At 49.4% G+C, this 17,609-nt stretch overlaps 1 protein-coding gene across 2 annotated transcripts; it reads right to left on the reverse strand.

Annotated features, from left to right (window-relative positions):
• Positions 1-361: 361 nt before the first annotated feature.
• On the reverse strand, positions 362-12,397 carry LOC148443341 (uncharacterized). Of its 2 annotated transcripts, none has more exons than XM_088462954.1 (4): positions 12,322-12,397; positions 10,345-10,471; positions 10,127-10,192; positions 362-8,412 (listed from the first exon to the last, which is right to left on the reverse strand). In XM_088462954.1, exons 1-4 carry the CDS (start codon positions 12,328-12,330, stop codon positions 5,519-5,521), a joined length of 3,096 nt encoding a protein of 1,031 aa, XP_088319080.1. In that variant the 5' UTR covers positions 12,331-12,397; the 3' UTR covers positions 362-5,518. The 2 variants fall into 2 exon arrangements, with proteins under 2 accessions (XP_088319080.1, XP_088319079.1); XM_088462953.1 differs by having other exon boundaries at positions 362-8,415.
• Between the last annotated feature and the right edge of the window lie 5,212 nt (positions 12,398-17,609).

Consider the following 17,609-nt stretch of genomic DNA (forward strand, 5'->3'; position numbering starts at 1 on the left):
AGACTTCAGGCTGTAATTGCCTGCAAAGGATTTGCAACAAAGTATTAAACAGTGAAAGTTAGATTTAGGATTGTTTAGTTTGTCCCATTACTTTTGGCCCCTTAAAAAGTGGGAGGCACATATAGAAACCGTTGTAATTCCTACACCGTTCACCTGATTTGGATGTAATTACCCTCAAATTAAATCTGAAAGTCTGCAGGTAAAGCACATCTTGTTTGTTTCATTTCAAAGCCATTGTGGTGGTGAATAGAGGCCAAAATATGAAAATTCTGTCAATGTCCCAATATTTATGGACCTGACTGTGTATGTGTGTGTATATATATATATATATATATATATATATATATATATATATACACACACACACACACACACAATTATAAACACAAAAGAAAACACTAGAATTCCTGCGCAAAATGTAAATGGTCCAGCAATATCAAGTATAATCCGCCAGTATTGCCGCTCCCCCTATATATCCCCTCACCCAAGGGCAAAATTTATTAGAACAAATAATAGGGTGCTCACCTACACCATGGCTGAAGTAACGTTGCAGATGAAACGCTTTTGGGTGGAGCTTACGTGCGTGATGAGGTCATTCTAACCAGGTAAGCCTGCGGACGCTGCCCGGTATCTGGGGACTGGTCTGAATGATTAGTAACCTTTTTATAAACGTAAGGTTACGCATGCTTGTATTGTCATACCAGCCTCTCATGTTTTTACGTATTTTATCTACTCTTTGATAAAGTAAAAGACTTTTTAAACGTACTTCACAATTTGTGCGCACCGTTGTTCTATATACATATATACACAATGTTTTCATTGCGAACCAGTCAGCTCTAAAAAGTTAATCTTCACAGTCAGAATTATTTGTCAGACGACCTTTTTGTTTTCTTTTTTAAAATAAATAAAATAAATGAAAGTAAAACATGCTGCTTGCATAATTATACAACCCCTGTGCTAAATACAGATGGCAGAAACTGCCCTAACAATTAGCCGGGACCTGTGGATCATTACAATAGGTCAGTTGTTACACATAGAAGAGAACATTAGTGACGCTGGAGGAAAGATGCGACGAGACCAAACCGCGATCTATAGGAAATCACAATGCGTCCTAGACATTCACTAGACAGAAAAAGGCTGCAAAATAATATTAGGTGCTGGGACATCCTAGTGAGCACTGCTGGGGGAATTGGGAGGTAATGAAAGTAGCATCGTATCCCCCAGGCCAAGGGTGGCAATAACTGGCCCTCCAGCCTGTGAGACTACACATCCCAGCATGCCCTGTCACAGTTGTGCTATAAGGGCATGCTATAACTGTGGCAGGTAGTTCAGCAGCACCCCTGTCCCAGGCTCTGCCCAGACATGGCCGTCCTTTATAACCCAGGGTCAGGGCAAGGAGACTTATGAGGGAGCCACAGAGAGGAAAAGGTTTTGTGGTCACACGTGACAATCATTGGGGCAGATGTATGATGCTCTGGAAAGTGATAAAATACAGAGTGATAAATGACCAACCACTCAGATCCTAACTGTCATGTTACAGGCTGTTTGAAAAATGACAGGAGCTGATTAGTTGGTCGTTTATCGCTCTGTACTTTATCACTTCCCAGAGCCTCATACTTCTGCCCCAATAACTGAGCTTTTCTTGGTCCCATTTCAAACATAACACAACCCATTCTTCAGCCAAGACCATCCCACTGGTGGAGTATGGGGGTGTCGTCATGGTGTGGGGGGGTGCTTTTCCTCAGCCAAGACCATCCCAATGGTGGAGTATGGGGGTGTTGTCATGTGTGGGGGAGGCTTTTCCTCAGCCAAGACCATCCCAATGGTGGAGTATGGGGGTGTCGTCATGGTGTGGGGGAGGCTTTTCCTCAGCCAAGACCATCCCAATGGTGGAGTATGGGGGTGTCGTCATGGTGTGGGGGAGGCTTTTCCTCAGCCAAGACCATCCCAATGGTGGAGTATGGGGGTGTAGTCATGGTGTGGGGGAGGCTTTTCCTCAGCCAAGACCATCCCAATGGTGGAGTATGGGGGTGTGGTCATGGTGTGGGGGGGTGCTTTTCCTCAGCCAAGACCATCCCAATGGTGGAGTATGGGGGTGTAGTCATGTGTGGGGGAGGATTTTCCTCAGCCAAGACCATCCCAATGGTGGAGTATGGGGGTGTCGTCATGGTGTGGGGGAGGCTTTTCCTCAGCCAAGACCATCCCAATGGTGGAGTATGGGGGTGTAGTCATGGTGTGGGGGAGGCTTTTCCTCAGCCAAGACCATCCCAATGGTGGAGTATGGGGGTGTGGTAATGGTGTGGGGGGGTGCTTTTCCTCAGCCAAGACCATCCCAATGGTGGAGTATGGGGGTGTAGTCATGTGTGGGGGAGGATTTTCCTCAGCCAAGACCATCCCAATGGTGGAGTATGGGGGTGTCGTCATGGTGTGAGGGGTGCTTTTCCTCAGCCAAGACCATCCCAATGGTGGAGTATGGGGGTGTAGTCATGTGTGGGGGAGGATTTTCCTCAGCCAAGACCATCCCAATGGTGGAGTATGGGGGTGTCGTCATGGTGTGGGGGGGTTTTTCCTCAGCCAAGACCATCCCAATGGTGGAGTATGGGGGTGTAGTCATGTGTGGGGGAGGTTTTTCCTCAGCCAAGACCATCCCAATGGTGGAGTATGGGGGTGTAGTCATGTGTGGGGGAGGCTTTTCCTCAGCCAAGACCATCCCAATGGTGGAGTATGGGGGTGTCATCATTGTGTAGGGAGGCTTTTCCTCAGCCAAGACCATCCCAATGGTGGAGTATGGGGGTGTCGTCATGGTGTGGGGGGTGCTTTTCCTCAGCCAAGACCATCCCAATGGTGGAGTATGGGGGTGTGGTCATGGTGTGGGGGGGTGCTTTTCCTCAGCCAAGACCATCCCACTGGTGGAGTATGGGGGTGTCGTCATGGTGTGGGGGAGGTTTTTCCTCAGCCAAGACCATCCCAATGGTGGAGTATGGGGGTGTCGTCATGGTGTGGGGGGGCTTTTCCTCAGCCAAGACCATCCCAATGGTGGAGTATGGGGGTGTCGTCATGGTGTGGGGGGGCTTTTCCTCAGCGGGGACTGGGCATCTTGTTAGAAAGGAGGGACAGAAGAATGATGCAAAATACAGGGAAGACAACCGGCGTCCGTCTGCTGGAAACCTATGGCTTGGGGGGGGAAAGCTCATCTCTCAGCAGGACAATGATCCCAAGCACAAGGCCACAGCAACACTGGGGTGTATGTACAACAAAGAGGGGAGTCTACAACGGCCCCTAGCACTATATGAGAATTACCATCCACAACTAACCTGAGCAACCTGCGAGGAAGACTGAGCACAGATCACTCCCAGAGAGACACTGACCCCTACACACAGCTGTTACTGCAAAGTACTAGTTTGCAGGGCCTGAATACTTATGCAAGCAGCGGGTTTCATTGTTTTTCTAAATGCAGACAAATAACGAATTAGGAGTTTAAAAATTCACTTTTATCATTTAACTGGCAATTTTTTTTTTCAAAAAATCGCTTCAGAAATGTTATTTTTGTTTAACGATTGAATTGGGTGAAGAACTTAACCAACACAATTTTATAAAAAATAATTCTATATATGTATTTTTTTTAAACACAAAACATCATTGACTTTTATTGTATTGGTTATTGATATATCGGACCATCGATGTCCGGAACACCACGACCATCGCGAGTATTATTTCCCCAGCCGCCGCTCCTGTGAGCAGCCACCATGTATACACTGCGAGGCTGAGGGGTGGTTGATTTACATTTCCCCGACAACTGCTCCTCTGGGGGTCCTGCTGGGATAACCGATCGGCTACACGGCAGACCCTGGGGGAGGGTGCAGGGATGCTGAGGGGTCGGGAGGTCCCTCTGCTATTGGCGACTGCGGGAAGATTACTTTCTGACTGGTTGCATCGTATGTGACTGTGTGGGCGCTATTCAATTGTTGCTGTCTTTCGCGCTGATCGTGCCCATAGTGGTCGGGTTTAGCCACGTAAAATGGCTACCCCCCACCAAAGTGTTGGGGCGCGATCGCGAAAAGTGCTGTTTGGGCGCCCAAACAGGTCACTTTTGGGCCATTTCAGTTTGCACCCCCCCTGGCGCTGCGAGCTGAAATGGTGCGCAGGCAGTTGATCGCACCCGACAGGAGCAACAATTTAATAGCTCCTGTCGGGCACGTAAAGGGGCGAAACAATTGAATACCGCCAAGTTAACGCGCTGCCTGGCGTGGTGGCAACGATGCTACCATGCCAGGCACGTGGCCAAGATCCTGCTGGTTCACAATAAAAACACTGCCTGGTACAACCTGTATACGGGTCATTTGTAATACAGACAAATATATATATATTCACACATACAATGCGCCCAATGTATCTGTGCTGTGCCCTCAGCAGGTGACGTGGACGTTACACACACTGGTACATGTGTATTATAGAGCTGGGACTGGAGGACGGAGCAACAAAGTGAAAGAGACTATGGCGGTGGCGCAGGAAACTCCAACGTATGGAAATGTTTACGTATGTGAATAAGTGAGTGAGCTATAATCTCCACGCCTGACAATTATTCAGCTCCTAGTACAGAGGAGCAGCCGCACAGATATCAGATATATAGGGGGGAGATGCAGCAAGGCAAAGAGTGAAGACGTAACCCATAGCAACCAACCATCGTCTGGCCGTTATTTTATATCATGTACGTGATAAATGCTCGCTGAGGTCTGCAGTCAGACAGCCGCAATGATTTATAGAGTCACAATGCCAACAATACAAATCTTAGCGTTAATGTTGACAATAGGTGTCGACATAATGTACCTGCCGACGTTATGGATTCGGGATTACGAGCGTCAACAAGTCATACTGAACCCTGGCCAGCAGCTGACTGGTTGCTATGGGCAACTTCTCCGCTCTTCAGAAGCTTTGATCCATCTCCCCACATAGCCATAGAAAAGGGGTCCTGGGTCAATGAGCACTTTGTGTGGATACCAGGGGAGGGGGACGCAGTTGGGAATAGGAGGATTTCGCAGCCTGGAAACATTTAAGTACTTAACATTTTGAGAAAGTTTACAGTGCCCAGATAATACACTGAGGGCAGAAAGAATCCTCACCCTAAGAAAGGTGGGCAAGGCGGAGGGGCACCTTATATTGCAGTATGTATAATACATGCCCAACATGGGGCAATCATTTATTCCTATAAACTTCTAGAAAATCAGCCACAAATTTCTTCCATCCACAATTATCATATATTTCCTTATATCGTTTCTCAGCAAGATGGTTCTATAATCGTCACAGGATGACAATTCAAGAAAAGCAGTAAACTGGCCCAACCAGCGCAGGGCTTGGGAGAAAGGTCAGAGGTGCAAGCTGACCCCGGTGACCACCCTAAGGTGTAACATCCTATGATAACTCTGACGGAGTAGAGTGAAGATCTTGCCACATCCCCGTACCCAAAATATTAGACGGCTCCCTAAATTCCCACGATGCCTCAGATACGTGAAATAGTCTCCTACTCATCTCGTTTGTGAATGAGTTCGTGTTTCCTCAGCTTCGGGCGATCAATAAATCGTTTTGCGCACTTCGTGCACCCAAAGGGTCTATCCCCTGTATGTATCTTCTCGTGTCTCTTCACGTGTGACTGCTGAGTGAACTTCTTCCCACAGAACGAGCATGAGAATGGTTTCTCCCCTGTGTGGATTCTCTGGTGGTGCCGGAAGGTGGAGCGGTCACTGAAGCTCTTCCCGCACTCTTTGCACTCAAATGGCCGCTCTTCCGTGTGCGTCCTCAGGTGCACCATGAAGGCCGAATTCTGACAAAAGCACTTGCCACACTCCTGGCAGCTGTAGGGTTTCTCTTTAGTGTGCAATCTCATGTGCACTTTCAGGTATCCACCATCCCGAAATGTTTTCCCGCATACCTTACAGGAGTGGGGGCGTTCTCCGGTGTGGATCATGCGGTGCTGCAGGAGTGTGAAGTGCCGAGTGAAGATCTTGCCACACTCTTTGCACGTGAATGGCTCCATTCCAGCTAAAGGCCTCTTGCGCTTCTTCAGAACGCAATTGGCGTTGCTACCTCCACTGTCATCACCAGGGTTGTCTTGGTTGGGCGTCACGTGCAAATTCAGTCTTTTGCCGCATTTGGGGCAAAGCTTGACCTTTCTCTTTGGTTTTTGGGGAGTTGGTGACTCTTCTTTACGTCTGGAGCGCTTCGTTTTATGTGCAGGGGGCGATGTTTTAGGCGACTCCTCATTGTCAACATTGGACGCTCGCATTTTAGCAGTTGAGAAGGACCTGTTCTTAATGGGCTTATTCTGTTGAACACTGGTCAGTGGGTGTTTGTTCTGCAGAGTGTGAAAATGCTTTCCACAGTTAGTGCACACCTCACGCGTTTTACTTACATCGGGCTCATCAGTCTCTGTCTTGTGGTCCTGATCATCGGCAGACATACATATGCCCGTTTTTTTATGCTTTATACCGCCACTGCTTCTTTGTGAATCCAAGCCAGGCGTAGGTTTTCGCTCTTGCACAGAGTCCGCCCTTCTCTCTATAGTGTTCTCAACCAATTCTGCCAATTTCTTTTCTGCAGCTATATTAAGACCTGGACTTGAGTTGTTATTGGCGAACGTGTTCTTCGTAGAGGTTCCATTTTCATCCTTAAGCTTGTGATGGATTTTAGGATCCTCTGGAGAACCATGTTTACATTTAGTACATAATATGGATTTCTGCCTAGTATTGGTGCTTTTATCTTTGACTTGCACGCAATTATTGGTGGAGTTTCCGGACTTTGTTGTAATTCCTTCATTCTTCTCTTTGTCTACGTTAAGGTTATGATCAGCTGTGGAGCTGCTGGCTGTTTTTTCTGTAGAAGGTGAAAAGTTTGGTTTCTTCCTATTGGGAGTCGCTGGCAGCACCATTTTACCAGATGTGGCACCATTTGCGAGAGAGCGAGTTGGTGTGCTAATCACCGCGGCCGAGCCAGACACGGCTCTAGCATTGGCCCTCTGGTGCCAGCCACATTTTCTACACATATGCGGAAGAGATTTTTCTATGTTCTTTTTCTGAGAGTCACTGAGCTTCACCCTCTGACTGACTTTGCCACAGTTAGCACAAGCGTAAGATTTAACTAACGCCTGTTCACTTGGAGCCGTATTTGGCTGCGGCATGTTGGAGGCCGTGTTCATCTTGTTTTCTGCTTCACCGATAACATCTAGTCGCTGCTTTTGTTTATGATTTATATTAACTGTTGTCTTTATGTCTTTCATGTCCGCATCATCAGACGGATGTGTCTGCTTACTGGTCCCCTTAGACGGAGTGTCTGCGGTTCTCCTGATAATCACCCCGCATGGGGAGTCGTCAGTGCTCTCCTCTAGTTTGGTCATATTTTTGGAGCTCAACTTTGCTCTTTTCTCTTCCTGGCGTCCCAGACTACGGTTCTGTGGTGTGGAAATTATTTTTCCTGCTCGCTGCACATCCTGTGAAGTCCTGGAATTCTCAATCTGCGTTGTTCCACTATCTTTATCTACTGTTCCAATGCCACGTTTTAATGTCTTGGGTTCTGTCATCTCCCTCTTTTTCTTGGTTGGTTCACTTAAATTACTAGAATAACTTCTGTTCCGTAGCTTAACTCGCTCCTCAATCCCCACAGCAGGACTTTCATCAGAACGTGGCTCGATCCAAAACATAGTAACTACCTCACTAAACTTCACACGCCTATCTTCCACCTGATGCGATTCCTTCTTCGCAATTACAGAGCTCGTTCCCTTCTTTGCATGTACAAAGCTTTGGGTTCTCTGCCTGCTGGGGCTCTTGTTCCGTTGAATGGAACCATGGACTTCCTTCAGATCTGGGGTCACGTTCTCTGACAAAGGACCATTGTTCGTGGTGGTGACAGCAGTTCTTGTAGGTCCATCAAGCTGCTCATCGCCTTTACCGCTCCAGCCCGTCTTGTGTTTGCCGAAAAGCTGCGCGGCATTAGACGATATCGTTACTTTTTCAGCTTCTCGTTTGCGCAGTCTACCTTCCAGTGACGCTTTTGTTGTCTTGCAACTGCCTGCAACAGCCATCCTTTTATCTGGTATGCCCAAAATAGAGTTCCCATGATCACTTTCATTATCTACATTCGCTGTATGTTTACTTCGATCAATGGGATCTGCCACATGCAAGTCATCGTTGTGACCAGTGCAGGAATCAGGGTGACCCCCCCTTGGAGATGTTCTGTATTTGCCATCTGCAGTGTTCCTGTTCTCCCTGCGTTTCTTTGCTTTTTTCTCTTTCTTTACCCATCTGACTGGGTTCACTCGGGGATATCGCCACTGTCTCTTCACCTGTGGCCCAGATTCACCGCAGCATCTTTCCCGGAGCGAAGTGCTCTCAGACCCCAACAATTTCTTGTATTGCCAGGAACCTTCTGGGTAAGAAACAAGAGAAGTGTCAACACTAAAACTCCCGACTTTAAAAAACAAGCACGTATGTGCATCTTGTGTCCACACTAAGAGGCCCTGATCATGTATGTGCATCTTGTGTACATGCTAAGAGGCCCTGATTACGTATGTGCATCTTGTGTCCACACTAAGAGGCCCTGATCACGTATGTGAATCTTGTGTCCACACTAAGAGGCCCTGATCACATATGTGCTTCTTGTGTACATACTAAGAGGCCCAGATCACATATGTGCTTCTTCTTTACATGCTGAGAGGCCCAGATCACATATGTGCATCTTGTGATCAGGGCCTCTTAGTGTGGACACAAGATGCACACATGTGATCAGGGCCTCTTAGTGTGGACACGTGTGCTTCTTGTGTACATGCTAAGAGGCCCTGATCACATATGTGCTTCTTGTTTACATGCAAAGAGGCCCTGATCATGTATGTGCATCTTGTGTCCACGCTAAGAGGTCCTGATCACGTATGTGCATCTTGTGTACATGCTAAGAGGCCCTGATCACATATGTGCATCTTGTGTACATGCTAAGAGGCCCTGATCACATATGTGCATCTTCTGTACATGCTAAGAGGCCCTGATCACATATGTGCTTCTTGTTTACATGCAAAGAGGCCCTGATCATGTATGTGCATCTTGTGTCCACGCTAAGAGGCCCTGATCACGTATGTGCATCTTGTGTACATGCTAAGAGGCCCTGATCACATATGTGCATCTTGTGTACATGCTAAGAGGCCCTGATCACATATGTGCATTTTGTGTACACACTAAGAAAACCCAGATCACATATGTGCATCTTGTGTACATGCAAAGAAGCCCTGATTACGTATGTGCATCTTGTGTACATGCTAAGAGGCCCTGATCATGTATGTGCATCTTGTGTCCACGCTAAGCGGCCCTGATCACATATGTGCTTCTTGTGTACATGCTAAGAGGCCCAGATCACATATGTGCTTCTTGTATACATGCTGAGAGGCCCTGATCACATATGTGCATCTTGTGTCCACACTAAGAGGCCCTGATCACATATGTGCTTCTTGTGTACATGCTAAGAGGCCCAGATCACATATGTGCTTCTTGTTTACATGCTAAGAGGCCCTGATCATGTATGTGCATCTTGTGTCCACGCTAAGAGGCCCTGATCACGTATGTGCATCTTGTGTACATGCTAAGAGGCCCTGATCACATATGTGCAACTTGTGTACATGCTAAGAGGCCCTGATCACATATGTGCATCTTGTGTACATGCTAAGAGGCCCTGATCACATATGTGCATCTTGTGTCCACACAAAGAGGCCCTGATCACGTATGTGCATCTTGTGTCCACATTAAGAGGCCCTGATCACGTATGTGCATCTTGTGTCCACGCTAAGAGGCCCTAATCACGTATGTGCTTCTTGTGTACATGCTAAGAGGCCCAGATCACATGTGCTTCTTGTTTACATGCTAAGAGACCCTGATCATGTATGTGCATCTTGTGTACATGCTACGAAGCCCTGATCATGCTGAAAGAGCCAAGTGTCGCAAACTTGGGGAGTTTAAATATTAACATATTGCTGAGATAATGATCCAAAGTCTCCTGTCGTAAGTCAATTTTTAGTTGATATTACCAGTCCTGTACCCCCAAAATACGTGAACACACCCAATGTGATCATTTAGAGACAATATCGCTCTCTCACCTTGGGTGCTGCTATTGACATATGGCTCACATCCTAATTCTATGTTCGATATGATGTCCGGACGGTCTGTGGGAAAATAAATAGGAAACCAGTTATCTCTGTCTCAGACTCCGATCTCACTCTACATAGAGGGTTGCCCCACTTAGCCCAGCAATATATAACGTAACAGTAATAATACGTTATATGCCTCGTGGCCATCCCAGGCGGGAGACACTCACTGAGAGAGAGGATCATCTGGTAATTATCGTTCATCACGTCTTTGTACAAAGTCTTCTGCTCATCATTTAAACTCTTCCATTCCCCCTTGGTGAAGTAGATGGCGATGTCCTCAAACGTCACCAGAGCCTGAAAGAGAGAGACAGAGAGTCAGCAGGGAGAGAGAAGGGGCCAGTCCTAAGACCATGATCATGCGAGTCCTCCTCCATCCACCCTCACATGCATACCGGCCCCTCCTCCATCCACCCTCACATGCATACCGGCCCCTCCTCCACCCACCCTCACATGCATACCGGCCCCTCCTCCACCCACCCTCACATGCATACCGGCCCCTCCTCCACCCACCCTCACATGCATACCGGCCCCTCCTCCACCCACCCTCACATGCATACCGGCCCCTCCTCCATCCACCCTCACATGCATACCGGCCCCTCCTCCACCCACCCTCACATGCATACCGGCCCCTCCTCCACCCACCCTCACATGCATACCGGCCCCTCCTCCACCCACCCTCACATGCATACCGGCCCCTCCTCCACCCACCCTCACATGCATACCGGCCCCTCCTCCACCCACCCTCACATGCATATCGGACCCTCCTCCACCCACCCTCACATGCATACCGGCCCCTCCTCCACCCACCCTCACATGCATACCGGCCCCTCCTCCACCCACCCTCACATGCATACCGGCCCCTCCTCCACCCACCCTCACATGAATACCGGCCCCTCCTCCACCCACCCTCACATGCATACCGGCCCCTCCTCCACCCACCCTCACATGCATACCGGCCCCTCCTCCACCCACCCTCACATGCATGCCGGCCCCTCCTCCACCCACCCTCACATGCATACCGGCCCCTCCTCCACCCTCACATGCATACCGGCCCCTCCTCCACCCACCCTCACATGCATGCCGGCCCCTCCTCCACCCACCCTCACATGCATACCGGCCCCTCCTCCACCCACCCTCACATGCATACCGGCCCCTCCTCCACCCTCACATGCATGCCGGCCCCTCCTCCACCCACCCTCACATGAATACCGGCCCCTCCTCCACCCTCACATGCATACCGGCCCCTCCTCCACCCTCACATGCATGCCGGCCCCTCCTCCACCCACCCTCACATGCATACCGGCCCCTCCTCCACCCACCCTCACATGCATATCGGACCCTCCTCCACCCACCCTCACATGCATACCGGCCCCTCCTCCACCCACCCTCACATGCATACCGGCCCCTCCTCCACCCACCCTCACATGCATACCGGCCCCTCCTCCACCCACCCTCACATGCATACCGGCCCCTCCTCCACCCACCCTCACATGCATACCTGCCCCTCCTCCACCCACCCTCACATGCATACCGGCCCCTCCTCCACCCACCCTCACATGCATGCAGGACCCTCCTCCACCCACCCTCACATGCATACCGGCCCCTCCTCCACCCACCCTCACATGCATGCCGGCCCCTCCTCCACCCACCCTCACATGAATACCGGCCCCTCCTCCACCCACCCTCACATGCATACCGGCCCCTCCTCCACCCACCCTCACATGCATACCGGCCCCTCCTCCACCCACCCTCACATGCATGCCGGCCCCTCCTCCACCCACCCTAACATGCATGCCGGCCCCTCCTCCACCCACCCTCACATGCATGCCGGCCCCTCCTCCACCCACCCTCACATGCATACCGGCCCCTCCTCCACCCACCCTCACATGCATGCCGGCCCCTCCTCCACCCACCCTCACATGCATGCCGGCCCCTCCTCCACCCACCCTCACATGCATGCAGGCCCCTCCTCCACCCACCCTCACATGCATACCGGCCCCTCCTCCACCCACCCTCACATGCATACCGGCCCCTCCTCCACCCTCACATGCATGCCGGCCCCTCCTCCACCCTCACATGCATGCCGGCCCCTCCTCCACCCACCCTCACATGTAAGCTCCGTGGTCCAGGCCGCCCGCACTCACCTGATCCATGTCGTTGCCGCCGCCCGCTCTGTCTTCCTACTGTTACTGCACACAAACCGGAAGTGCAACGCGAGGCATGATGGGAGTTTGCATGAGGCTAATTGCGGCGGGTTATAGAACTACATCTCCCGGCATGCCCCGCGATGGATGACGTCACCGTGAGGCCAGCACAAAGCAGGCACGGGGTACAAATACTGAAGGGGATCTATCTACCGCTCCTGGGAACAGTGTATGTATCTCCCTCTACCACTGTGATTGATAGATTGTCAGCTCCTGGGAACAGTGTATGTATCTCCCTCTACCACTGTGATTGATAGATTGTCAGCTCCTGGGAACAGTGTATGTATCTCCCTCTACCACTGTGATTGATAGATTGTCAGCTCCTGGGAACAGTGTATGTATCTCCCTCTACCACTGTGATTGATAGATTGTCAGCTCCTGGGAACAGTGTATGTATCTCCCTCTACCACTGTGATTGATAGATTGTCAGCTCCTGGGAACAGTGTATGTATCTCCCTCTACCACTGTGATTGATAGATTGTCAGCTCCTGGGAACAGTGTATGTATCTCCCTCTACCACTGTGATTGATAGATTGTCAGCTCCTGGGAACAGTGTATGTATCTCCCTCTACCACTGTGATTGATAGATTGTCAGCTCCTGGGAACAGTGTATGTATCTCCCTCTACCACTGTGATTGATAGATTGTCAGCTCCTGGGAACAGTGTATGTATCTCCCTATACCACTGTGATAGAGTGTCAGCTCCTGGGAACAGTGTATGTATCTCCCTATACCACTGTGATTGATAGATTGTCAGCTCCTGGGAACAGTGTATGTATCTCCCTATACCACTGCGATAGAGTGTCAGCTCCTGGGAACAGTGTATGTATCTCCCTATACCACTGCGATAGAGTGTCAGCTCCTGGGAACAGTGTATGTATCTCCCTATACCACTGCGATAGAGTGTCAGCACCTGGGAACAGTGTATGTATCTCCCTATACCACTGCGATAGAGTGTCAGCTCCTGGGAACTGTGTATGTATCTCCCTATACCACTGCGATAGAGTGTCAGCTCCTGGGAACAGTGTATGTATCTCCCTATACCACTGCGATAGAGTGTCAGCTCCTGGGAACAGTGTATGTATCTCCCTATACCACTGCGATAGAGTGTCAGCTCCTGGGAACAGTCTATGAATCTCCCTATACCACTGTGATAGAGTGTCAGCTCCTGGGAACTGTGTATGTATCTCCCTATACCACTGCGATAGAGTGTCAGCTCCTGGGAACAGTGTATGTATCTCCCTATACCACTGCGATAGAGTGTCAGCTCCTGGGAACAGTGTATGTATCTCCCTATACCACTGCGATAGAGTGTCAGTTCCTGGGAACAGTGTATGTATCTCCCTATACCACTGTGATAGAGTGTCAGTTCCTGGGAACAGTGTATGTATCTCCCTATACCACTGTGATAGAGTGTCAGCTCCTGGGAACAGTGTATGTATCTCCCTATACCACTGTGATAGAGTGTCAGTTCCTGGGAACTGTGTATGTATCTCCCTATACCACGGCGATAGAGTGTCAGCTCCTGGGAACAGTGTATGTATCTCCCTATACCACGGCGATAGAGTGTCAGTTCCTGGGAACTGTGTATGTATCTCCCTATACCACTGCGATAGAGTGTCAGCTCCTGGGAACAGTGTATGTATCTCCCTATACCACTGTGATTGATAGATTGTCAGCTCCTGGGAACAGTGTATGTATCTCCCTATACCACTGCGATAGAGTGTCAGCTCCTGGGAACAGTGTATGTATCTCCCTATACCACTGCGATAGAGTGTCAGCTCCTGGGAACAGTCTATGAATCTCCCTATACCACTGTGATAGAGTGTCAGCTCCTGGGAACTGTGTATGTATCTCCCTATACCACTGCGATAGAGTGTCAGCTCCTGGGAACAGTGTATGTATCTCCCTATACCACTGTGATTGATAGATTGTCAGCTCCTGGGAACAGTGTATGTATCTCCCTATACCACTGCGATAGAGTGTCAGCTCCTGGGAACAGTGTATGTATCTCCCTATACCACTGCGATAGAGTGTCAGCTCCTGGGAACAGTCTATGAATCTCCCTATACCACTGTGATAGAGTGTCAGCTCCTGGGAACTGTGTATGTATCTCCCTATACCACTGTGATAGAGTGTCAGTGTCAGCTGATGTGACCCAGTATCGTTACCAGTTTTATATATATAGCGCACACATAGTCTGTAGCGTTTTACAGGGAGAATATTTGGCCGCACACATCAGTCCCTGCCCCAGTGCAGCTTATACTCTGTTCCCTGTCACATGTACACATACTAAGGTTATTATCGGAAGCCACCCAGGTGTGTGACTCCAACTGTAATAACTGTCACTGCACTGACATGTCTCCTCCCAGGTGTGTGACTCCAACTGTAATAACTGTCACTACACGGACATGGCTCCTCCCAGGTGTGTGAGTCCAACTCTAATAACTCTCTCTGCACGGACATGGCTCCTCCCAGGTGTGTGACTCCAACTGTAATAACTGTCACTGCACTGACATGGCTCCTCCCAGGTGTGTAACTCCAACTCTAATAACTGTCACTACACTGACATGGCTCCTCCCAGGTGTGTGAGTCCAACTCTAATAACTCTCTCTGCACGGACATGGCTCCTCCCAGGTGTGTGACTCCAACTGTAATAACTGTCACTACACGGACATGGCTCCTCCCAGGTGTGTGAGTCCAACTCTAATAACTCTCTCTGCACGGACATGGCTCCTCCCAGGTGTGTGACTCCAACTGTAATAACTGTCACTACACGGACATGGCTCCTCCCAGGTGTGTGACTCCAACTCTAATAACTCTCTCTGCACGGACATGGCTCCTCCCAGGTGTGTAACTCCAACTCTAATAACTCTCTCTGCACGGACATGGCTCCTCCCAGGTGTGTGACTCCAACTCTAATAACTCTCTCTGCACGGACATGGCTCCTCCCGTGTGTGACTCCAACTGTAATAACTGTCACTGCACTGACATGGCTCCTCCCAGGTGTGTAAATCCAACTCTAATTACTCTCTCTGCACGGACATGGCTCCTCCCAGGTGTGTGACTCCAACTGTAATAACTGTCACTACACGGACATGGCTCCTCCCAGGTGTGTAACTCCAACTCTAATAACTCTCTCTGCACGGACATGGCTCCTCCCAGGTGTGTGACTCCAACTGTAATAACTGTTACTGCACTGACATGGCTTCTCCCAGGTGTGACTCCAATTGTAATAACAAACACTGCACGGACATGGCTCCTCCCAGGTGTGTGACTCCAATTGTAACAACTGTCATTGCACGGACATGGCTCCTCCCAGGTGTGTGACTCCAATTGTTATAACTGTCACTGCACTAAAATGGTTCCTCCCAGGTGTGTGACACCAACTGTAAATAATAAACACTGCACTGACATTGCTCCTCCCAGGTGTGTAACTCCAACTGTAATAACTGTCACTGAACGGACATTGCTCCTCCCAGGTGTGTGACTCCCAACTGCACAGACATGGCTTCTTACCGGTGTAGGACTCCAACAGTAAAAACAGTCACTGCATGGACATGGCTCCTCCCAGATGTCTAACACCAACTGTTATAACAGGCACTACACTGACATGGCTCCACCCAGGTGTGTGACTCCAATTGTAATAACAGTCACTGCACTGACATGGCTCCACCCAGCTGTGTGAATTGAATTGTAATAACAGTCACTGCACTGACATGGCTCCACCCAGGTGTGTGACTCCAATTGTAATAACAGTCACTACATGGACATAGCTCCTCCGAGGTGTGTGACACCAACTGTAAATAACTCACTGCACTGACATGTCTCCTCCCACGTGTGACACCAACTATAATAACAGGCACTACACTGACATGGCTCCTCCCAGGTGTGTGACTCCAACTGTAATAACAATCACTGAACAGACATGGCTCCGCCCAGTATTGTGACTCCAGCTTTCTTCACAATCTGCACTGTCATGGCTCCTCCCAGGTGTGTGACTTTAACTGTAAAACCATCAATGCACGGACATGGCTCCTCCCAGGCGTCTGATCCCAACTGTAATAACAATCACTGTACCGACATGGCTCCGACCAGGTATGTGACACCAACTATAATAAAAGGCACTACACTGACATTGCTCCTCCCAGGTGTTTGACTCCAACTGTAAAAACATCACTGTACGGACATTGCTACTCCCAGGTGTGTGACTACAACTGTAATAAATGTCACTAAACGACATGGCTCCACCCAGGTGTGTGACTCCAATTATAATACAAGTCACTGCACTGACATAGCTCCACCCAGATGTGTGACTCCAATTGTAATAACAGTCACTACATGGACATGGCTCCTCGCAGGTGTGAATCCAACTGTAATAACAATCACTGCACTGTCATGGCTCCTCCCAGGCGTCTGATCCCTACTGTAATAACAGTCACTGTACCGACATGGCTCCTCCCTGGTGTGTGACTCCAACTGTAATAACATCACTGCACTGACATGGCTCCTCCCAGGTTTATGTCTACAGCTTTATTATCAATCACTGTACTGACATGGCTCATCCCAGGTGTGTGACTCCAACTGTAATAACAGTCACTGCAGTCACATGGCTCATCCCAGGTGTGTGACTCCAACTGTAATAACAGTCACTGCAGTCACATGGCTCCGCCCAGGTGTGTGACTCCAACTGTAATAACAGTCACTGCACTGACATAGCTCCTCCCAGGTGTGTGACTCCAACTGTAATAACAATCAATGAACTGACATGGCTCCTCCCAGGTGTGTGACTCCAACTGTAATAACAATCGCTGAACTGAGATGGCTCCTCCCAAGTGTGTGACCTCAACTATATTAACTATCACTGTACTGACATGGCTCCTCCCAAGTGTGTGACCTCAACTATATTAACTATCACTGCACTGACATGGCTCCTCCCAGGTGTGTGACTCCAACTGTAACTGTCATTGCACGGACATGGCTCCTCCCATATGTGTGAGTCCAACTGTACATAATAATCACTGCACTGACATGGCTCTTCCCAGGTGTGTGACTCCAACTGTAATAACAATTGCTGAACTGAGATGGCTCCTCCCAGGTGTGTGACTCCAACTGTAATAACAGTCACTACATGGACATGGCTCCACCCAGGTGTGTGACACCAACTGTAATAACAGTCACTGCACAGACATGGCTCCTCCCAGGTGTGTGACATCAACTGTAATAACA

This window comes from Taudactylus pleione, unplaced genomic scaffold, assembly GCF_031769625.1.
Source record: "Taudactylus pleione unplaced genomic scaffold, aTauple2 ptg001297l, whole genome shotgun sequence".
NCBI lineage: Eukaryota > Metazoa > Chordata > Amphibia > Anura > Myobatrachidae > Taudactylus > Taudactylus pleione.

Bases quoted from the DNA above. Each gene is read 5' to 3' on its own strand.
- LOC148443341 (XM_088462953.1), bottom strand. The intron at 10,193-10,344 runs GTGAGTGTCTCC...ATTTTCCCACAG, and splicing joins CCAGATGATCCTCTCTCTCA to ACCGTCCGGACATCATATCG. The intron at 8,416-10,126 runs GTGAGAGAGCGA...TTTCTTACCCAG, and splicing joins TGTCAATAGCAGCACCCAAG to AAGGTTCCTGGCAATACAAG.